At 54.0% G+C, this 23,572-nt stretch overlaps 1 protein-coding gene across 1 annotated transcript; it reads right to left on the bottom strand.

The window, feature by feature from the left end:
- Nucleotides 1-647: 647 nt before the first annotated feature.
- LOC137160100 (hydroperoxide isomerase ALOXE3-like) lies at nt 648-21,803 on the bottom strand. Its single transcript, XM_067558543.1, is given in 15 exon segments — nt 648-827; nt 1,348-1,518; nt 1,963-2,063; nt 2,666-2,787; nt 3,741-3,910; nt 6,291-6,377; nt 6,641-6,844; nt 7,824-7,967; nt 8,293-8,465; nt 8,862-8,965; nt 10,971-11,093; nt 11,279-11,363; nt 11,490-11,694; nt 18,861-19,030; nt 21,788-21,803. Coding segments are annotated over 15 exon segments (2,055 nt in total).
- Nucleotides 21,804-23,572: the final 1,769 nt, after the last annotated feature.

Genomic DNA, 23,572 nt, shown 5'->3' with positions numbered 1-23,572 from the left:
CAAACTTATATTGATCTGGTAACTGTGGCTGACCCCTTGGGGTCAGAGAACCTTTTTGGTAAAGAGCATAGAGTTTAAACAACTGGTCTCTTTACTGGACCTAGTGCTGATTTGGGAGCCAGAGGCTGAAATGCAGTAAAGGGGCTGTGTGTATTTGTGGACTGGCTTCTGTGGGGATTCAGAAGCACAGTTTGTGGCTGGTTGGGAAGTCTGGCTTTAGTGCCACCCACCAGCGCTGGGAGAATCTGCTCCCTTTTACAGCCTGCCCTGCCCTTGGCATTATCAGGAGGCTGCCCTGGGCACAGGACTGGTCACACCTGTAGAAACCGGTTTTTAAGATAAATTCATAATTTTGCTCAGACTTGCACATGGAATTCTAATGCTTTTTAGATCATGGTATGGACAAGACTAGGAGACTAGCCTAGGGACAATGGAACCCAGGAGTCCTGGCTCCCAGCCCTCCCTGCTCTCACCACTAGCCCCCACTCCCTGCCAGAGCTGGGAGAGAACCCACTCGACATAATCAGCCATTCAGAGTGGAACCAGTCTGTGTTTTATTGCTCCCGGGACAGGATTACAGGACCGACGCGATGGGGCCGGTGTTCCCAGCGGCCGCGCGGGGCTTGTCCCAGGGGCTCACCGCCGGCTCAGATGGACGTGCTGTTCTCGACTTGCTGGGGATCCAGGTAGCGGTAGGGGATGGGCAGGGATTTGTTCCTCTCCTGGACCTCCTGGGAGATCTGGGCCAGGCGCCCCTGGAAGGCTGTGATCAGCTGCTTGGGCTCCTCCTCCGTGAAGAGCTCGTCAGGGTACTTGCCCAGGGGTCTCTGCAAGGGAATGGGAGAGTGGTGAGGGAGAGCACGGAAGGACTCCCTCGCCTGGCGCTGAGATGCGTCCACCTCTGGTGCAGGGCGGGTGGCTATACAGGGATCCCATATCTGCCCTGCAGCGTGGGGCAGGTGTTTAACAACTGTGTAGCAAGACTGAAGAGTTTAGGCCAGAGAAGGATGGTGCCCCATAGCACCCCCTACTGCTCCCCGTTCCCCCCCCCCCGCCCTGGTCCCCACCCCACAGCGCCCCTGCTGCTCCCCGCCCTGCTCCCCACCCCACAGCACCCCCTGCTGCTCCCTGTTCCTCCTTGCCCTGGTCCCCACCCCACAGCACCCCCTGCTGAGCCCCACCCTGCTCCCCACCCCACAGCGCCCCCTGCTGCTCCCCACCCTGCTCCCCACCCCACAGCACCCCGCCCTGCTCCCCGCCCCCGCCCTGCTCCCCACCCCACAGCGCCCCCTGCTGCTCCCCGCCCTGCTCCCCACCCCACAGCGCCCCTTGCGCCCTTGTCCTCACCGAGTCACCCGGCTCGCAGCAGAGGACCCAGAGCGTGAAGAGGATGAGGCTGGTGGTGTTGACCTCCGGGATGGTGTCCAGGTAGCTTTCCAGGGAGGTGGTACCCTTGGCCGTGGGTGGGGGGTTCCTCATGGACGATGGGTAGTTGGGCATCCAGGCGCCCAGGTCGTACTGCGGCCCAGGAGACCCCACGGTCAGTGCAGCCGGGGACCCCAGACCCAGCCTAGCCTGGGACCCCTACCCCACCCCTCCCGGGGGCACCAGCATGGGCAGGGCCTGGCTCAGCCAGGGACCTGGGCTTTGCCAGCATCTCACCCATGGGCACTGGGTGGGGGGGTCAAGGGGTGTGGGGGAGTTGGGGGGGCTGAGCATGGCTATGGGGGCTGGGTCCTGAGGTGTCTGGGGTCTCCCTGAGGGCTGGGAGCCAGGGCAGCTAGGAGTTTGAGGGGTCGGTGGCTGGACCCCAGAGCATGATGGGGTGCAGGGTTGGGGGGTCGGTGGCCAGACCCCAGGGCCCTCTGTGGGGTGCAGGGTTGCGGGGTTGGTGGCTGGACCCCAGGCCCCGGTGTGGGGCAGGGAATGGGGCTCCAGGCGGCCCGGCTGGCCTCGTCTTACCTGCCCGTTATTGAGGGCGGCGTGCCGGGCCGAGCAGCAGCAGATCCACATGGTCAGGTACTTGACCAGCTCGGGGATGCTCTGCAGAGAGGAGGGGAAGCCTGCAGGATGGAGAAAAGGCGTCACCGGCCTGGCCCTGGCCCACTCCTCACGTTCCCACGGGGGTGGAGGGGCTGTTCCCGGTCACTCCATAGCCCCCTCCAGCACTGTGACCCGCAGCCCAACAGGCCACCCTGTCCTTGTGGGTTCAGGACCTTCTCCCCTCCCAGGGTCATGACCCCCAAACTTCAGGGCCACTTGCCCTCGGGGTCCTTGTCCCTGTGGCCCTGGGTCCGTCCCTCCATCTCTCCCCAGGCAGCTGTGTGCCAGGGTCACTGAGTGAGTAAATTCCTCGGTCGCCTCCTGAGGCCATTTCTGGACGCTGGGTCTTGCTGGTTTCTGCTGGGACAGACTCTGAGCGGGTGGAAATCAGCATCAATGCCATTGGGGAGACGCCTATTGACACCAGCCGGGATCTGGCCCCATTGACTCCAATGGAGAGACGCCCGTTGACACCAGCCGGGATCTGGCCCCATTGACTCCAATGGAGAGACGCCCATTGACACCGGCTGGGATCTGGGCCACCGTCATTTGGCCTGTGTCGCCCAGTCCAGAGATACCCCCTGCATAGAGCCCGGTGACTCTGCATTCCCATGGCCCATACCGGACTCCTGGTTCCCCAGGAAGCCTCCATAGAAGATCTCGTCTGCCCAGGCCTGCAGCTCGCTGTCGGCCTGGACGTGGGCGTCGCTACGGTAATAGTGCTTGACGATACCAGAGACGAAGCTGGGGAGAGGAGAGACGTGTCAGCGTGGGTGGGTTGATAATGCACTCTGCCAGCGTCTGCAAACGGCCCCGGGCTACCCCACCCCCTACCTCACACAGCATCCCCTCCACGTCTCTTTCCTAGCTGTGGATTCAGGGTCTGGTGGCTTAGGCTCTTCCTGATTGCCAGGTGACCTGGGATCTAGTCCACCCTCTGCCACCGAGTGGATCTCTTCAAATGGACTTGGTCTTCTGGAAGTTAACACGTTAACCAAGAGTCCCCATCGACACAAAACGTCTTGACTTGACTCATGTGTCCGTCCCCCCACCCCAGGGCCTTTTCCCACAATTTGGTTTCGGGCAGAATTCCCAGCCTTTGGCTTTTCCTCCCTATTTTTGTGCATGTATAAATGTTTCATGCCTTCCCCGTCCCACCGATATATCGTAATACACAAAGTAAATCAAGGAGGTTGGGATAAAGGTCTCCGTTAAGCAGAGACCCCTAAAAAGTCAACCCCAAGTGCTTCAGACTTTTCTGGTGCTCCTTTCTGTGGCATGCCCGTCATTCGTTCGCGGCACGGTCAGCCCGACCACCGACCCGGGCATCGATATTTGGTGGGGGGAGTCGTGAGGTGGCCTCCAGGAATAAAGGCAAGAATGAAACTTACGGGGGAGGGCTTCCAACGTTGCAGCCGATGTCCAATTGGTCTTTTGACCCTCCCCACATATTCTTGATATGGGAGGCTCCCAAGGCCCCGGGGGTTCGATTTCCGACAGTGGTCGGCGTTTGTGAGGCCCGGTACCACTAGCCTAGGTGGGTGGCTGGTGTGATTGAAAAATTTCTTTTGGCCAATTCTTTTTTTTTTAACTGCGAATTCTTCACGTGCCAAGGAAGCTGCATTTCCAACCAGCTCCGAGCCCCGGGGGAATTTCCCACATCCTCTGCCTCACCAACCTCTCCCCCAGCCCCTCACCTCTCAATGGCCGACCAGACCTTCAGCCCGTCATCTCGGTAGTAGTAATTGGGGATGGAGTCAACCCCGCGCTCCTGGATGTCGTCGGGGAGGCAGAGGGAGGCGTAGGTCAGGCCGGCCATGCCTTTGGCCAGCAGCACTTTGGTGCCAGCGAGTCCTGGACTCACCCCCTGGGAAGAGACCACAGACAAAGCCTTGAACTGCTGAGCAAGCGGGCCGGCTTGTAATGAAATACGGCCGTGATCTGGTTCAACGCAAGGCAGTCCTACCTTACAAACGCCCCCCGTGCAAGGTAAATGCCTGCCCGCTCACCCATCGTTTTGTAGGAACCTCAGGCGGGGAGGCCATCTAGTCCAGCCCCCTGCGCTGAGGAAGGACCGAGTAAACCTAGACCAGCCATGACCGGGTGTTTGGTCCAACCTGTTCTGAAACCCTCCAGCAACGGAGACTCCACCGTCTCTCTTGGCCATCTGCACTAGAGCTTCTCTCTCCTTGGCGTTAAAACGTTTTTCCAACCTAAATCTCCCTTGCTGGAGATCGAGCCCCTTATTTCTTGTCCGTGAAGAACGATTGCTCGCCAGCCTCTTTAGATCGAGCTGAAAGGCTTTTCTCAGGCCCCCCTTCAGTTGTCTCCTCTCAGGAGTAAACGTGCCCCGTTTTTTTTTTTTTAACCTGGCCTCATAGGTCAAGGTTTCTAAACGCTTTATCGTGCTTGTTACTCCTTGATGGACTCTCTCCAATCCGGCCATGTCTTGCTTCACGTGCGAAGTGGTACTCCAGCCGAGGTCTCCCCAGGGCGGAGTAGAGCAGGACCATTAACTCCCCGTCTCTTACTCCTGTTTAGACACCGCAGAAAGAGATTCACCTTTTTGCTGCTGCATCGCACTGTGGGCTCGTATTCAATTTGTGATCTACTAGAGCTGCCGGATCCTTTTCAGCTGACGACCCGCCCCCTTCCCCAGCTAGTTAGACCCTATGGTGTGGATTTTCCCTTCCCGACTGTAGCTCTTTGCGCTTGTCTTCATTGGATTTCAGCGTGTCCTGCATCCCAGTTTTCCCATCTGCCACGGTCGTTTTGAATTCGAATCCTGCCCTCCCAAAGCGCCGGCGACCCTTCCCGGACTTGGGGGATCCGCTGCAAATTTTAGAAGCAGACGCCCCTGTGTCATGAATCATAGAATCATAGAATATTAGAGTTGGAAGGGACCTCATGATCATTCTGCTATATCATGCCAAGTTGTAAGAACGGTCAGACCAAGGGTCCATCTAGCCCAGCGTCCTGTTTTCACACAGGGGCCAACTCCAGGTGCTTCAGAGGGAGTGAACCAAGCAGATAATCATCAAGTGATCCCCTCCCAAGTCATTCAGGAAAATATTGCAGAAGGCCAAACCAAGGGTGCCCCTTGTGGGATACGCCCGGTTGGACAGCAAACCATTGTAACTGCTCTTTGAGTCCGGGCTTTCAACCCGTGGGGCGCCCACCGCATAGTGATTTCAACCAGCCCGTATTTCCCCCTTCGCTTTTGAGAACGGACAGAGACCGTGTGAAAAGCTGGCTTCAAATCAAGCTAGATCACGTCCACTGCTTCTCCCCTTCCCACGCGGTCGAGAACGCTGTCAAAGAAAGGCATTGGGTCGGTTTGGCGTGATTTGTTCTTGAGGAAAAAAAATCCACACTGGCAGAGTGGCTGTTTTATCATTTGTTCCAGTCTCTTCCCAGGTGGCGAAGTCAGGCTGACTGCTGTATAATTCCCTACAGCCTCTTTGTTCCACCTTTTTCAAAGACACAGACTCGGGTTGCCTGTCTCCGGCTCGCTGGGACCTCACCCGTGCTCCCCTGGAAGTGAATTGTGGACTGTCCCGACAAGCTGGAAGGGCAGCTGGGTGGACGACAGCGCGAGGGATCCGCTCTCCAGGGGTTCCCGAGGGTTTTTCTATCGAGGCGATCCGGGGCAAGCGCTTTGGCTGTTCCAGGTGAGGCCGCCACTCCAGGTTCCCGGCGCGGTTTTTACTCCCCGATACGCGGCATCGGGTTGGAAGGGCAGGAACAGCACCTTGTGACGGGCGTGAGACAGGGCGAGGGGGGATGAACCGGAGGGTGGCTGGGGCTGTCTCGGTGGGCGCCTAGCGGGGCGTCGCTGGGCAGGTCAGAGCTGTGGTCTTTTGAAACCTGGTCTAGGTTGAAGATGGGGCAAGAGAAATAAAACCCAGACAAATGGGAGGCAGACGTCCCCTCGCATGCAAGTGCCTGGGAGCCCTCGCCAGGGGGTGACCCGCCCTGGAGTGCTGCCATGTGAGCGAACAAAGCAGCTGTTATTTCTCTCTGGACCGAATGCTAGAGGGGCCTATGTGGGCCTGGGAGAGGAGTGGGGTTTATGTGGTTAGAGCAGGGAGGCTGGGAGCCAGGACTCCTGGGTTCTCTCCCTGGCTCCGGGAGGGCAGTGGGGGCTAGTGGTTAGAGCGGGGGCTGGGAGCCAGGACTCCTGGGTTCTCTCCCTGGCTCCGGGAGGGCAGTGGTGTCTCAGGCCCCTGACCGTGGCACTCTCTTACCCTGTCCAAAATCCCATCATGTCGGAGCAGCAGGGTCCTGCCCAGGACGTTGACGTGCAGCGTGTAGCGCGTGTGGGGCATCAGGAGCTGGGGAAGGGTAGAGACTCAGCGGGCGGGTGAGGGTAAGCGGGCCATCTCCCCCTTCCCCCCCAACCCTGCAGGAGCCCCAGGGGCAGGGACCTGGCCCCTCCCAGAAGCCGGAGGTGGCTCCATCTCCCCCCAGCTCTTGCCGGGCACATCCAGGCCAGGCCTCCGCCGGGGCGGTTGGACGTGTGGCGCTTCTCTCCTGCACAGCTGGGCACAGCTGGTGGCACACCGGGAGCCCTCTGGCGGCCCGGCCCCTCCCTCACCTTGAAGAGCGGGTGGCACAGGGGCAGCTGGCGCAGGGTGGCCAGGACGAAGGCCTCGTCGATCAGGTGGGTGAGAAGCAAGTGGCTGACCAGCTCGTGCACGAGGAAATCGGCGTTGCGCACCCAGGTCTTGGCCAGGGTCCAGTCCCACTCGGAGTCGCTGGGCAGGAAGATGGGGCTGTCGGGACCTGGGCTCTGGCTGAGCTGTGGGGGAGAGAGACATGGGGGAGCTAGGGGCGGGTGGGCACAGGCCGGGCGGGTGAATCCTGCTGACCCCCCGGGGGAGCCCCGGGGCTGGGACCCGACTGCCGAGATGAGGGGACACAACGGAGCAACAAATCCGCCGTTACAAAGAGGAGAGGCAGAGAGCAGGGGTGTGCAAACGGAGCTTGGATGGGCACACACGCACAACTGGGCACACACAGACACACCGCTCTCACACGCACACACACACGTTGGGCATGGGCACCCCCCCCACACACACAGCTGGGCACTTCTGGGTGGGAGCATATGCACATCTGGAGGCACGCAAAGGCATCTGGGGTGCCAATGCCTACAGCCAGTTGGACACAACCAGGGTGTGCATCTATCTAGCCTGGTTTCCGCCCGCTCTCTGCCGCCCTGGACCTGTCCCTTGGGCCCATCTAGCCTGCGTCGGGATTTGGCTCTTATCCCTACTCTACACCCTAACCCTAACCTCTAATCCTGACCCTAACCCTATTCTATACGCTACCCTTAATCCCTGGCCCCACGCTACACCCTAACCCTACTTTATACCCCACATTAGCTGTACTCTATACCCTAATACTACACTTTATCCCTAATCCCATTCTGTACCCTCACTTTACCCAACCCCCGGACGCTGTGGAAGGGACAGACAGGTCTGGTGCCTGCACGGGCATTCAGACCCACAGGCAAAGGCAGGGGCCTTCAGAGACAGGTGCAGGGGAATCAGCAGAAAGGCCATGCACTGCCAGCGAAGATCAGTGTGACCCAGAGGTGTGGTGAGGGGGATTAGGGAGCCAGGACTTCTGGGTTCTGTTCCAGCTCTGGGAGGTGAGTGGGGTTGAATGGTTAGAGCAGGGGGCTGGGAACCAGGACTCCTGGGTTCTCTCTCTGAGCCAGTCCTTTAGACCACAGTCTCCAGCCCTGGCAGCATGTGGGGGCGCCGGGGGCTGCTCACCTGGATGGCCACAGGGACGATCTCCCCGGAGGGCTGTAGGTGCAGCAGGCAGAGGGGCGCGGCGATGCACTGCCGGTAGCCGTTGATCTTGGTGGCCGGGATGTCCTCTAGGATTTTGTAGTCAGCGATGAAGATGTTCCCCTTCTGCAGGGCACAAGGAGAGCAGAGCAGAGTGCGGGGCTGCTGGGAAAGCCCAGCGCATCTGGGGCCGCAGAGCTGAGATGCCGGCGCTGTGCGCTTCCCGCAGCAGTGCCCCCTCCCAGCGCTGTGTGCTTCCTGCAGCAGTGCCCTGGGATTAAACCCCGGAGCCAAATGCCCGCCGCTAGCGTGCCTAGGGCCTCTGGCGCAGGACCCACCGGACTCCCCTGGCCCGTGGCTGCTTCCGCCTGGCGCAACGGCGGAGTGATGCCGGCGCGAGAGCTCCAGCCTGTGTCCGGGTCCCACGGGGGAACCCCGGCGCCCCACTCACCTCCAGTTCCTCCGGCAGGGTGGTGCCCTCGCCCAGGCAGCCGGCCACCACGTCCGGCGTGACGGGGAAGTTGCTGGGCAGCTGTGTGCATCGCCGGATCAGCACCGGGTGGACCCCGTTCAGGAACTGGTACCCGAAGAAGGCATCCTCGCGCCAGTGCGCCCGCACGTACTCTGGGGGACACAGCACCAGGGCGGCTGTGGGGTCAAAGCGCTGGGCCGGGGGTGCTCAGGGGAGTCGGGTCCTATTCCCACCCCGGGCTCCTCGGGGGACTTTCTGCATCTCTCAGGGGGGGGGGGGGGGGCTTGGCCTCCTCCCACTGGGGAATGGGGCTCACGGTCCCACCTATGGGTAGAGAGCGGGCGAGCGCTGCCAGCCGGGGGCCGCCTCTCGCTGTGTGTCTGGGCACGACGGGGACCCCCTCTCGGTGGGGGTCTGGGCCGGAACTGGCACATGGGGGGACTGGGGATCTCCCACCGCTTGCATCTCACACACATCACAAGCATCTTGCGCTGTGCATGGGGCTCACGGGGGCCGGGTGAGTGGGGAGTGGGGAGGGGGTCACCCACCTGTGATCGGGGTCTTGTTGAAGCAGAAAACCTTGCTGATGTCGTCCAGCTTCGCCCAGGAGTTGGTGCAGCTCAGGAAACCTTTCAGCCGCAGCTCCACCTGCCTGGGGAGAGGGGACGAGAGAGCGAGCGGGTGTGAGCCCTGAGGGGGGGCTTGGGGTAGGGATGGGGCGCACATGGCAGGGGGGGTTGTTCCTTCCATGTCCCAGGTTAGGATCTGGGGTAGAGTTTAATGTTCTGGGTTAGGCTGTAGTCTATAGGGGGTGGGTTAGGAGTTAAGATTAGTGTATAGGGTTATGGTTTGGGTTATGGTTAGTTTATTGAGTTATGGTTAGTTTATTGGGGTATGGTTAGTGCATAGGGTTATGGTTTGGGTATGGTTAGTGTATAGGGTTAGGGTTATGGCTATTGTATAGAGTTATGGTTACTGTTAGAGTGTAGGGTTAGGATTAGGGTTATGGTTATTGTATCGGTGTAGGCAGGGGCTGCGTGACAGCTGGCTGGGGCGGGGCAAAGGCTTCAGGCCCAGACTGTATCGACGTGAGCACATCCACCCTCGGCCCCGGTCCCCAGCAGGCAGAGAGACGGCGCGTTGCCACAGCAATCCACTTTGGCAGGTGCCGGGTTACAAATCGCTTGTCACGATGGTGATGGACACCCCCCAGGTGGTCGGGTGGGCGTCACCGGACGCCGGCTGTACCAGGAGGCATGAGCTGGAGCGGCCATGGAGACACGATGCCGTGAAAGGCACGGAGAGGTTTTTTGCTGATGGTTTGTATCTACAGACAGACCCGGCTGTCCTAAAATTCTCATTCACCGAGCAACAACAACCCCCTCCCCCCCCCCGCGTTGCTACATTTGCTTTCCACGAACTGCTCGTAATATCATTTTTGTAGAGGTGTAGGGCGGCATAGTTGGACGCTAGTATGCCGCTGGGCTGCTAAATTGATGACCCTTTAATCTGGGACGTTGCAGAGCTTTGTATCCTATGATTTCAATCAAACGTTTGTACTTTCGCATAATCCAGGCCTTGTACCCAGAGGCCTGGAGACGCTTCCTTTAAGCCCGGCATTCCCATCATTTTAACGTGAGATTGAATGAAGGCTTTAAATGTGAATGCAGGGCCTGACCGGCGGGGTCACCCTGAACTGAACTGAACGCGGTAAGCAGGGGGGGCTTGGATGCAGCCCCCTGGGAAAGGAGATGGGGACTAGGCATCTTCACTGACGAAGCACAACCCTTGGGAGGGGGTGGCGGGGTGGAGGGCATGTTAAAGGAACTTTTCCTTCTTGGACTCGAGAAGCGGAGGCGAAAGACATGGCCCAGCGTATTCCAGGGCAGGTGGTTTTTTTTGCTCTCCCGTTAAATGGAGGCCGAGGGACTTCCCGCCAGTCAGCCAAAGTTTCTTTTCTGTGCTTTGTCACTGTGCTCGTGAGAAGAGGCACCCGAGGGGTGGTGTGTGATTTCCCTGGGTTACAAGCCAGTTTTGCGTCGTAGTGTTGAAAAGGAAGTCCTAGATATTGAACCTGGTCTGGTTGCTGCCCACTCCACCTGGCAGAAGGTTACATGGTTCTGGCTGGGATTTGTGAATAGGGTCGGTTTAGTGTATTGGGTGAGTGACTAGCGCTGTGTACAGGGTTAGGGCTAGGGTTGTGCTTAGTTAATAGGGCTGTGTATAGAGGTAAGGTTAGTTTATGGGGGTCAGGTTCCTTTATAGGGCTAGGATTAGGGTTAGTGTCTAGAGTTAGTGTATGGGGTTAGGGTTAGTGTACAGGGTTGTCTATAGACCTATTGTGTTAGAGTTAGTGTATAGGGTGAGGGTTAGAATAATTCTATAGGGTTAGTGTATAGAGGTAGGGTTAGGGTTAGTTTATGTGGTTGTTTATAGAGGTGGGGTTAGTTTATAGGGTTAGTTTATAGGGTTAGGGTTAGTGAATGTGGTTGTGTTTAGAGGTAGGGTTGGTTTATAGGGGAAGGGTCAGTGTACGGGGTAAGGTTGTGTAGAAGGTTAATGAATAGGGTTAGTGGATAGGGATAGGGATAGTTTATAGGGGTAGGTTAGGGGTTAGGCCCTGGGAAGGGTCTGGGCCGCGGGGAAGCCGCACTCACGCGTTGCCCCCGCGGAGCAGGAAGTTGGTGCTCTTGGAGAAGGAGTACATGGTGTTGCAGTCCAGCTCGATGATGTTCTCCACGTCCAGGCACCGGGGCAGCCCGGGGGCGTACTCCTTCCACCTGGCGGGGGAGAGACCATGGGGGACGTTAGCCCTGGCCGTCCACTGGCCCTCCAAATGCAGCCGCCCTCCGCCGCCATCCCGGGCCCACCTTGCCTGCAATTCCCACCGCACCCTCCATCCCCGGGACCCCGCGCAGGCCTGACCCCTGGGGAGCTCCCCTCCCGCCACGGGGGTCTCACTCACCCATAGCTCTCCTGACGCTGCTTCAGCTCAGCCAGCCGCTGCTGCTGCAGCAATGGGCAATCGGCGTCATCGCTAACCGTCTGGGCTGGAGGGGAGAGGAGAGAATGTGATAGATAGATAGATGGTGTGTATGGGGATGGATGGATGGATAGACAGACAGACAGATAGATGATAAGGCCCCAAGCACCTTCCGTCAGCCCCAGGCTCCTACCTTTGCCCTCCCGCAGCTCCAGGGTGCGGTAGCCCTCGATCCACTGGTAGCAGGGGAAGCGGTACAGCTGCCCATGGGGGGAGACGACCTCCACGTAGCTGCAGTACCAGTTGTCGCTGGGGTAGAAGGAGTAGGGCTCCTTGTGGAGCCGCACCAGGATGATGTCACCCAGCCAGCGCCGGCAGGACAGCTTGAACTCCTCCACCTGCAGCCGGGGGAGAGGGGAGAAAATGGAGCGTGAGGCGCAGGATTTAATCCATCCAAAAAGGGGTTCCCAGTCGTCCTCTGCCTCCCCCCCCCCACACACTAGAACACTTGTTGGCCTGCTGCGCCACCCCCGCTTGCTTGGAAGTCTCCAAGGCATCACAGATCAGCTGGGTCACTGTTGCAACTACTGTTCTAATAGGCACCTCTCTTGTATTAGCCTGGAGGCAGAAGCCAAGGTTTACTGATTTGGCTACAACCTGAGGTACCTCATCATAGTCTTGCAGGAGTAGGACTCAATCCCTCTATAGCCCTCTAGTGGCACTCAACATGTTTTAGAAGCTGCCACAAACTGGTCAGAGCAGCAATGCATGCCTGTGTCTAAGCCTGGCATATTTGTGCAGTTAAAGCAGAGGACAAGGTCCCGCTGTCAGCTATTGTTTTCAGTGAACCTCCCAGTTATTCCTCTCTCTCATTGGCATCCATGGAATCAACTCCACCGTTGGGGTAAAATCCTGCTCTTGCACACAGAGAGAGACAGGCCATGGCTTGAAGAACTCACGGTCTGAACAAACGGAGGTTGAGCGGGGAAACAAAGAGGGCAGTGATAGAGCTGGGACGAAAACCCAGGAGTCCAGTGGCCTTTGGAGGAGACCCTACTGTTTCTACCCTGGCGTGCCTTAATCTATCACCTGTTGCTGCCCTACAACAATTGTGAAGGTTTTTCTGGAGTCTTTTCAGGTCGGGAGCAGAACGTCTGTCCTTTGTCGCCCTCTGCTTGGTGCTGCGGAGGAGACGCTAACGAGCTGGTTGGTAAATAGCTGGTAGACCCTGCTGCCCTCGGAAAATGCAGCTTAATTGCGATCCCGTTCTGTGCGACTGTGTCGCGTCGGCTGACGTTTTTGCCGGGAAACACTCAAAATCAATTCTTTGGATTGCCTTCTGTGAGAGAGACGAGATGGGTGAGGGGAGCCCAACTTCGAGGCAAGAGACGGGCAAAGCTCCGTGGCGCTCGCAAGCGGGTCTCTTTCACCAGTCAAAGTCGGAGACCTTGTCTTGCTCATATCCCGGGACCGTCAGGACTTACCCCAACACAGCAAACAACAAATAGCTTATTTTGTATCCATCATGTTGTCATGCTGGGTAGGTGGCGGGGGGGCATTTGTCATCTTGGTTAACATCAGTGTGTCAAAATCATAAGAATTCATGTGAGCTATGCCAGGTCAGGTGCTGTTAGAAAGGCTGCAGTGTGCTGAGTCAGGTGATGATACTTGTGTTCATGTGTGATATGTGAAATGGAAGTTATGGAAGTATTTGATATTTCTGTATGTCAGTTTGGGCTGGCTGGGACACACCCCAGACAGAGAGGCGGCAGGATGATAGCCTGCTTAATGGCCCATTAAAACACTCACGGATGCCCAGGAAGAAACTAAAGGCATACCTGAGGCGTTACCAGGATTGGCCCATGTGACCCTGGACTCCATTTTAGTTATTGTAACATTCCCCAAGACAGCATGGCCCGGGACAGAAGGTTTATAAGATCAAACCACAGAAACCATTTGGTCTTTGTTCCTGTTCAGCTACAGACACACACCTACCTCTGGATCAATTCACTTGCAACTGAACCGAAGGACTGAGACCCATCCAGGTACTGGGTGCACACCAGAGGAACTGTACACACCTGCAAACTCCACAATTCTCCCAGAAACCTGATGTATCTGGACTTTCAATCATCTGTATGTATCTGATTACTTTAATCCTTTAACATTTCTCTCATGGTGTATTTCTTTCTTTTTACAACAAACCTTTAGTTTTAGTTACTGAAGGATTGGCTGGCAGCATGGGATTTTAAGTAAGATCCAAACTTATATTGATCTGGTGCTGTGGCTGACCCTTTGGGGTCAGAGGGAACCTTTTTGGTAAAGAGCAGAGAGTTTAAACAACTGGTCTCTTTACTGGACCTAGTGCTGATTTGGGAGCCAGAGGCTGAAATGCAGTAAAGGGGCTGTGTGTATTTGTGTACTGGCTTCTGTGGGGATTCAGAAGCACAGTTTGTGGCTGGTTGGGAAGTCTGGCTTTAGTGCCACCCACCCACCAGCTCTGGGAGAATATGCTCCCTTTTACAGCCTGCCCTGCCCTTGGCATTATCAGGAGGCTGCCCTGGGCACAGGACTGGTCACATCTGTAGAAACCGGTTTTTAAGATAAATTCATAATTTTGCTCAGACTTGCACATGGAATTCTAATGCTTTTTAGATCATGGTATGGACAAGAGGTGACTGAGGTTTCATATTGGGCCATGCTAGAAAAGTGGAGGCGGGAGAAATGGAAATGAGTGGGCAGAGATGACATGTCTGGGTCTTAGCGAAGGCAGCCGATCCGCCTGGTTTCCAAATGAAACACATCGATGTCGGCGCAACCAAGGGTGGGCCCGGACCCGAGTCGGGATGTTTTGGACTCGTCGTTCCACGGGGAAAGTCGAATTTCGGCTTTTTTGTTCCGATTCAGGACGACATGGAAATGGAGAATTGGGAGGATTTCCGGCGGAACGGGAATTCCCTCTCCCAGCCTTCTCCCTCTCCCACAGTGGAAGCTATAAATGGATAGAACTGGCAGAGCATGGATGTGATCAATGGCTCCATGGGTCACAAGCGGAGTTCCCCAAGGGGTCGGTCCTGGGTCCAACATCTTTATTAATGATCTGGAGGATGGGGTAGATTGCACCCTCAGCAAGTTTGCGGACGACACTGTGGTTTTAGCACCGGAGGCCCCGGGATCAAGCCCGGCCGGTGCCCATGGCTGGGGTTGGATGAGGCTGGCCTCACCCTGCGTGATGCACGCAGAGTGGTGGCGGGACACAGTGTGGTTTGTTGGAACAGCAGCGATGCTGAGGGCATTGCGTGACAGGAGGCACATTTCGTGCCTCTGCCAGTGACTCAGTTTCTCTGTCTTTGAAGCAGGCTCCATAATTGGTACCTGCCACTCACGAGCCCTGTGACCTGCAATTAATCCTCAGTTTTCTCCCACCCTTATTTTTCTTCTTTCTTTGCTCAGTGAATGCATAAGGACAGGGAGCGTCTCACGCTCCATGTCGGTGCAGTGAGATCTCTGTGGTGTCTGGCGTAATGCGGTGCTGATGTAATAAATACAAAGACCCGGTGAGCAGTCTGTCTTATCCTGCCGGGGGTTGGGATTTTTTAGAAGTCAGTCTGTGAATCCCCAGAGAGATATTGGAACTGCTGCCCCAGGTCGGACCAACGGGCCCATCTACCCTGGCATCCTGCCTCTCACAATGTCCAGTCCCAGTTGCTTGAAGGCAAGAAATCCCAGCCAGGAGCCGTCTGCCTGCTCACAAATGCCATCTGTCCCTCACCCTGGGGCACTTAGGGGCTGGCGGGAGAGCAGGGCTTTGAGGGTGAATAAACCTCGCCAGTGTTTATTGCACCAGGTGGAAAGCCGGCTGCTCTTACGATAGTTCAGAGAAGTATTTAATTCCCCGGCAAAACCCTGCTAAGCTCCTCCACTCAGTAGCCAGGAATCCTGGCGGGGGGACGTAAAGTCCTTTCATCCGATTATGTTTCGCTGCTTCCATTGACTGTCCCATTTTTTTAACCATTATTCTGGTTATTACGTGGGTGCCGTCGTGGACTGGCAGCCTGTCGTGCTAGGGGCTGTGTCTTTGCAAGGGCAGTGGTGCGTTCTCCGTCATGGTAATTTTTCCATCATGGTTGACGCTTTTTTCTCTTTCCTGTAAGTTCTGCTGATTAATTAGTCTGACTGTTAACAAACTGTGCCTTATTTGTCGCGCTTTCTGCCAGTGGCTGTCCTTTGACCTTTTCCCGCTGGATTGAAGAACCCTCCCTCATCAAATTTCTCTTCCTGGCATCAAAGCAGCCCCTCGACCACCTCTTGGTGAAGCTAAATGGGCCTGACTGCTGGAGTTGCTCTCTCTAAGGCAGGTTTTCCAGTTCCCGTGGCCTTTCACTGACCCCTCTCCACTTTAGCAACATTCCTGAACTGGGGACCCCAGAACTAGACACAGGCGTCCAGCAGCAGCTGAAATAGAGAGGTAAAATAATCCCCCGTTTGTGAGTCCACGGTTTAGCCACCCAAGGATCGCCGGAGCCCTTTATTTGTTAGATTATCAGGTTTCTTTGCAAGGCAATGAACGTAAGCTCCCCCATGGATTGTTTTTTCTCTGCTCGCTTCGTTCTTTCGCACACCTCCTGTATTTCAAACAGCACGAGTGGGGCCTCAAAGAAATGAAGGTATTTACAAACCGCGATCCTAGGTTCACAGAGTTTAAGGACCATCAGTTTGACTTCCGGCCGAAGGCAGACCAGTAAGTTTCACCCATTTCCTTCTGTAGCAAGGCCAATAATTGGTGCTTGACTAACACGTTGTCTAGAAAAGTCCCTCAGGATCTGGAGGCCCCGAGAGAGGGACAATCCACCCTTTTCCCTGGGAATTTCTTGCAGCGGTTCATTGTCCCAGACCGTTAAAAATGTCTGCCTTGTTTCTAACGTGCTTTTTGCTGGCTTTAACTTTCAGCTGTTGGGTCTTGTGGTGTCTTTCTCTCCTATGTCCCCAGGGTTTTCTCCCCATGTAGGTCTTTACGCCCCACAACCAAGACACCTCTCTGTCTCCCATTTGAGAAGCTAAACAAATCAGGTTAAGCCTGTCATTTTGTTCCAGCTCTCAGACCGATTCAGTGGCTTTTCTCTGCCCATGCTCAGATCAAGTTGTTTGATCTGATTCCTGGTTTTGTGAGTGGCGACTGCATTTTCAAACTGGTCTCTGCCACTCTGAAGGCTAGAAACTGGCTTCCCTCCCCACCCCACCCAAAAGCTGAGATTCTCACATGACTCCAGGCACTCGGGATTTGAAAGAAACCCATCTATCCTGACGTGCACTAAAGTCATGAGAGTTGCCAACTCTGTAAGAATGCCAGTGGTGGTAACTATTTCATTGCCAATGCCAAGTGGTCACCCACCATCACTCACGCACCCAGCAAAATAATCCCGAGTTTGGGTTAAAATTCGGGAGATTTTAAAAGATACTCATAGAATCAGAGAATATCAGGGTTGGAAAGGACCTCAGCAGGTATCTAGTCCAACCCCCTGCTCAAAGCAGGACTAACCTCAGCTAAATCATCCCAGCCAGGGCTTTGTCATGCCGCAGCTTAAAAACCTCTAAGGATGGAGATTCCACCACCTCCCTGGGTAACCCATTCCAGTGCTTCACCACCCTCCTAGGGAAAAGTTTTGCCTAATGTCCAAGCTAGACCTCCCGCCCTGCAACTTGAAACCGTTGCTCCTTGTTCTGTCATCTGCCCCCACTGAGAACAGCCTAGCCCCATCCTCCCTGGAACCCCCTTTCAGGTAGTTAAAGGCTGCTATCAAATCCCCCCTCATTCTTCTCTTCTGCCGACTAAACAAGCCTAGTTCCCTCAATCTCTCCTCATAAGTCCTGTGCTCCAGCCCCCTCATCATTTTTGTTGCCCTCTGCTGGACTCTCTCCAATTTGTCCACATCCTTTTTGTAGTGGGGGGCCCAAACCTGGACACAACACTCCAAATGCGGCCTCACCAATGCCAAATAGAGGGGAATAATCACCTCCCTCGATCTGCTGGCAATGCCCCTCCTAATGCAGCCCAATATGCTATTAGCCTTCTTGACAACCAGGGCACACTGCTGACTCATCTCCAGCTTTTTATCCACTTTTACCCCCAGGTCCTTTTCTGCAGAGCTGCTGCCCAGCTCGTCGGTCCCCAGTCTGTAGCTGTGCATGGGATTCTTCCTTCCTAAGTGCAGGACTCTGCACTTGTCCTTGTTGAACCTCCTCAAATTTTTTTTGGCCCAATCCTCCAGTTTGTTTAGGTCACTCTGTATCCTATCCCTACCTTGCAGGGTATCTACCACTCCCCCAGTTTAGTGTCATCTGCAAACTTGCTGAGGGTGCAATCTACCCCATCCTCCAGATCATTAATAAAGATGTTGAACAAAACCGGCCCCAGGACCGACCCCTGGGGAACTCCGCTTGTGACCGGTTGCCAGCTAGACATGGAGCCATTGATCACTACTCGTTGAGCCCTATGCTCTAGCCAGCTCTCTATCCATTTTATAGTCCATTCATCCAACCCATACTTCTTTAACTTGCTGATAAGAATACAGTGGGAGACTGTATCAAAAGCTTTGCTAAAGTCAAGGTATATCACATCCACCGCCTTCCCTACATCCACAGAGCCAGTCACCTCTTCATACGAGGCAAATCAGGTTGGTCAGGCATGATAATTAATTAATAATAATAATTAATACACTTTATATTTTCCTTCTGAGTTTTTTTATGAAGCATCTATAATACTCGTAATCACCATTGCATCTGCATCTGGACACCTCCCAATCTACAATGTGTTTAGTCTCACCACACCCTTTAAGGCAGGCTGTACAGATGAGGAAACTGAGGCAGGGAGCGTCTCAGTAACCTGCTCAAGGTCACGTCGGAAGGGGCTGTGGCAGAAGAGGACACTGAATTCTGATCTGCCTCACCCCAGGCCAACCACTCCATCCTGCCTTGTAGAGCCGTGTACATAATGGAGTTTTCAATTTGGGCAATTCTGAGAAATAAAACTAAGAGCATGTAGTTTTGGGTGGAAGCAAAAAGGAAATTTTCAGTGAACCAAACAGGCAGAAAAGCATTAAGGGGGGGAGGGGCTTTTTTTAAAGTCCCTCCTCCCCTACTGAAACTGACACAAATTTTCCAAAACATTTTAGTGTCACTGAATCTTCATCATTCATTTAAAAAAAATGAACAACGTTGTCATCCAAAATTTGTGCCCCACTAAAGGAGTAAAGTTTGGAAGCTTCTCTCCACCCAACCGAGGGCTAAAAGTTTATTTTGTAAAACTGAAGCTGCAATTCTCCTAGCATAACCATTTGACTCCAGGAGCTGATGCTTTAAGAAAAAAACATAAATTCAATTTCACGTTTTTCAGGCTTTTCTACACGCCTAGGGGCTGAATGTTTTTTTTTTTTAAATGAAAAAAACGGGAAAGTCTCCCATAATGTTCCCATGACTCCAGAAGCGAGGGATTGATGATTGAACACCCTGCTGTCTCTGTTGGGGGGCATCTGTCTGCAAAGCCAGGCCCGGCCCCACCAATACTCACCGCCCCGGGGTTGAAATCTTTGCCGCAGTTGTCGAGGGGCTTCTTGTCGCTTTCCTCGTGGGTCCCCACCAAGGTGATGGAGATGGAGCTGAACGTCCCGGCCAGAAGGAAGTTCCCGGTGGCGACGCGGACTTTGTAGACACCCATCTTGGGTCACGGGGTGGGGGAGGCTTGGAGGCGCGTCTCTGATAGGATCCCCTGTCTGGCTGTTTGCCTGTTCCGGAGATCCGGCGTTGTCTCCCCGCTCCTGGCCTGGCTGTAGTTTTTATATCCCTGGCTCACCCTGGGGAGGGAGCAAATGATGCAGCTGTGGGTTCTTTGATGGCTCAGCCCCTCCCCAGCCTGGGGTAGGATAAGAACGAGGCAAATGGAGGCTGGCTCAGCTAATTGGCACCTGTGATGATCTGCCCTTCCTCTTGTCCGCACCCCTGACGACAGCGCTCTCTCTCTCAGGAGATGTTGTCACGGTGGGTGGCACTGGGAACAGAACACAGGGAACCGGGATATCGTGCCAAGGAGCAAAGCCACGCAATCCCATCCTCTGGGTGACTCTAGGCTCCAGCTGTTAGAGGCAGGCAATGGGCAACAGGAGGATGGAGCGCTCGTTGGTTGCATGTTCCCTTCATTGCCTCTGCAGCCTCGGCCGACCGGGAGAGCCCTGCAAATCCGTGGTGTTCCGCTTGATCTCTGGGGATCTTTTTTTGGGGCTGGGGGGTGGATCGGATGCAGCGCTCAAAGGCAGGGAAGCGGTGGTACTGCAGCTCGCCTTTGAGATGGGGGGTGAGAGGCTGGCCGCCGATCAGCTGTTCCACGGGGTTCCCTTGCCAGCCATCAGCTGATCAGTGGAGGAGTCTGCAGCCAGACTGGCTTCCAAAGAGCTGATTGGGGGCCCTAGAGCTGCGGGTGCAGATGACTAGACTGCGGAGGACGGTTGGAGGTAAGTTGATGCGGACCGGAGGCAGATCCACATTAGTGCATCCGCGCAGAGCTCTACTGACAGAAGACTTGGCTAGATGGACCATTGGTCTGACCCGGTGTGGCCGTTCTGCTGTTCTTCCAGGCCCCATGCAAATATGACAGAAAAATTCCTACTGCACCGCAATATCTACGGAGCTTTTGGCTCCAGTTTGATCCCGGGTTCGGGATCATCTGGGTGGATTTCCTGGTGCTTGGGAGAGCTTATTTTGCACAGAGGAAGTACGTCGCCTGCTGCGAAGGCTTGCCATCTGGAGCGCGGGTAGGAAAATGGAAGGGAAAACAGGAATTTTCGACTCAATATTTCGACCCATTATTTCGAGATTTGTTTTCATCCCTGACGCAGGCGGGATGTCAATTCAATTCAGAAACTCGAAACCACTCCTGGATCAGGACATTTCTTTTCAGGTCAACATCAAGCCATATTCCTTCATTTTTCATGGCCCCTATTGTCCACACTGAGACCAGTCTTCTGACTGGACTACATCTCCCATGATGCTTTTTACACGACTGAGCCAAGACAATACTTTGTGGAACTATTTATTTCAATTTTCCTCATGGAAAAGTCCACTAAAATTGACCTTTTTCCGTGGAAAATTTAGAGTCAGACAAAACCACAGTTTTCTATGGCAAAATGTTTTGTTTTCCAGATTTCCCAGCCATTCCTAATTATCCATTGGGATTTGCCCTCTCCTCCGCCGTCTGTATTAGATTTAGAGTTGGTGGGAAGGGGATTTTCCTCTCCCATAACAAATTTAAAATGGAAAATCTTTGCCTGCAAATTTTCCAGTAGCAGGGGGAAAGCAAGTTTTGATTGGAAACTTTTCGATTCTGCTCAACATTTCGAGAGGAACTGAATATTTTCCACCCAGAAGGTTTTGGTTTGGGCCTTTTTCTCATCTTTTCAGTTTCCAATGAAGAATTCTTCTTTCGAAGTTTTCTGCGGGAAAACTGGCCTTTGAGCTTTTGCTTAGCTTGTCACATTTTTCCCCGTGAAAATATTCCATTTCTGTGACACATTCCTAACCCAAAATCTAACCCCAATTGTAACTGTAACCCTATACCCCATCCCTAACCCTAAATCTAACCCCAATCGTAACTGTAACCCTATACTCCATCCCTAATCCTAAATCTAACCCCAATCGTAACTGTAACCCTATACCCCATCCCTAACCCTAAATCTAACCCCAATCGTAACTGTAACCCTATACCCCATCCCTAATCCTAAATCTAACCCCAACCATAACTGTAACCCTATACTCCATCCCTAACCCTAAAACTATTCGCCCACTGTAATCTTAAAACTGTCCCTGCAACTAAACTTTATCCTTAACTTTCGGCTTTAGCGCTAACCCCCGTGCTCAGACCTAGCTATTGCTTCATCCCTAAGCCAAACCCAACTTTTTACTCTCTCCGTCTTGGTCAGATGAGGACATGGTGAGAGGTGAGTGTTGGTTGCTGGCTCGCAGCTGTGTGCCCTAATGAGCCGTTCAGTTGTTCCAACATCCCACTCGCAGTCAGGCCGCCTCTGCAAGTTCCCAGCCTTAGTGGTGACAGCCAAAGTGCGGCTTTAACTCCTGGCACCTTGGTGCTTTTGTGGAGGATGGGGTTATTTTGGGCCACCTGTGTGACTCAGTTTCCCCATGCCGCTGGGGGTTTGCTCCCCACAGGGATGTGTCAGAGTTAATTCTTCCACTGGGGTACAGGAGAGTGAGAGGGGGCAGCCAGAGTCATCCAGACCCATCAGGCTTGTTCCCAGACGTGCAGCTGGGAACTGAATGGAGCAAAGAAAATGGAAGATTCAGTGACCAGATCTTAACTCAACCAGCTGCAGGCCATACGGATGCAGCAAGAGAGACAAAACATAGGAGCATAATAAGAGCAGCCATACTGGGTCACGCCAATGGTCCATCTAGCCCAGTGTCCTGTCTTCCGATAGTGGCCAATGCCACGTGCTTCAGAGGGCATGAACAGAACAGATAGTGATCCATCCCTGCCCATCCTGGCTAATAGCCATCCATGGACCTATTCTCCAGGAACGTATCTAGTTCTTTTTTGAACCCCGTTATAGTCTTGGCCTTCACAACATCATCTAGCAAGGAGTTCCACAGGTTGACGGTTCATTTTAAACCTGCTGCTTATAAACTTCATTTGGTGACCCCTTGTTCTTGTGTTATGAAAAGAAGTCAATAACACTTCCTTATTTACTGTCCCTATGCCAGTTATAATTTTATAGACCTCTATCATAGCCCCCCCTTAGTCATCTTTTTTCCAACATGAAAAGCCCCTGTCTGATTAATCTCTCCTCATATGGAAGCTTTTCCATACCCCTCATCATTTTTGTTGCCCTTTTCTGTACCTTTTCTAATCCCGATATATCTTTTTTGAGATGGGGCGACCAGATCTGCACGCAGTATTCAAGACGTGGGCGTGCCGTGGATTTATAAAGAGGTAATTTGATATTTTCTGTCTTATTATCTGTCCCTTTCCTCATGATTCCCAGCATGCGGTTAGCTTTTTTGATTTCCGCTGCCCATTGAATGGATGTTTCCAGAGAACTAGCCACAATGTCTCCAAGATCTCTTTCATGAGTGGTAACAGTTAATTTATACCTCATCTTTTTATACGTGTAGTTGGGATTATGTTTTCCAATGTGCATTACTTTGCATTTATCAACACGGAATTTCATCTGCCATTTTGTTGCCCAGTCACCCAGTTTTGTGAGATCTCTTTGTAACTCTCCGCAGTTGCTTAACTATCTTGAGTAGTTTTGTATCATCTGCAAATTTTGCCACCTCTCTGTTTATCCCTTTTTCCAGATCGTTGGATAAAAAAAAACCCAAACAAACCCAGGAGACATCACGTAAGAACTCAGCTGTACTGGGAAACCCAGGAGGGTGGTGCCGGTGATTTGCACTGGAATGGCCTGGCTTTTCCATTCTAACCTGAACTTTTTAACACCATATTCCAGGTAACTAATAAATGGGAGATGGTGAAGATCTCTGCTGGTTGCATCACTCCAAAATGAATGCAGAGTGAGCTAGCACAGGAGGATTTCTGATGAGGTTCAGCCCAGCTTGACAAAGCCCTGGCTGGGATGATTTAGAAAAGGTCGGGGTTTACAGGCCCTCAGTAGTGTGCCCTGGTTGCCAGACAGGTTGGGCTGCATTAGTAGGAGCTAGAGATCACCTCCTCAGGTCCCTTCCAGTTATGGGCCCTCATCTTCTATGAAAGTCTCTAACATGATTCTGAACTTGAGCCTCTTTGACTGCAACTAAGATCTCATCCGTACCGGACTCCTTGGTGAAATCTCCAGGCTCAGAAAGCCCAGCTTGACAAAGCCCTGGCTGGGATGATTTAGTCGCCGACAGGGGGTGGGACGATACCTGTCTCTTCCAACACGGATCTTCTACGAAGTCTCTAACATGGTTCTGAACTTGAGCCTCTTTGACTGCAGCTAAGATCTCATCCGTGTCCATCTGCAGAAACCCACCATGGGATTCAGTGAGAGACTGGGATTCAGTGAGCATCATGTGTTCCTGCTAGGATTTGGGGGAATTCGTGCTGACGAAACCCCCTGCATGTGTCAGACATTTCTTCATGAAGGAATTCATAGAGTCGCCTCCTGCATGGAGCCGTGGCTCAGAACTTTTCATAGTCTCATCGGTTTCTCATAGCTTCATGGATCCCAAGGCAGGAAGGGACCTTTGCGATCATCTAGTCCGACCTCCTGTGTA

The sequence above is a fragment of the Emydura macquarii genome, unplaced genomic scaffold (assembly GCF_026122565.2).
Source record: "Emydura macquarii macquarii isolate MOO-44397 ecotype Brisbane River unplaced genomic scaffold, CSIRO-AGI_Emac_v2 contig_2132, whole genome shotgun sequence".
Lineage (NCBI taxonomy): Eukaryota > Metazoa > Chordata > Testudines > Chelidae > Emydura > Emydura macquarii.
Note: the sequence above shows the minus strand (reverse complement) of the source record. Positions and strands in the feature narration are given on the sequence as shown.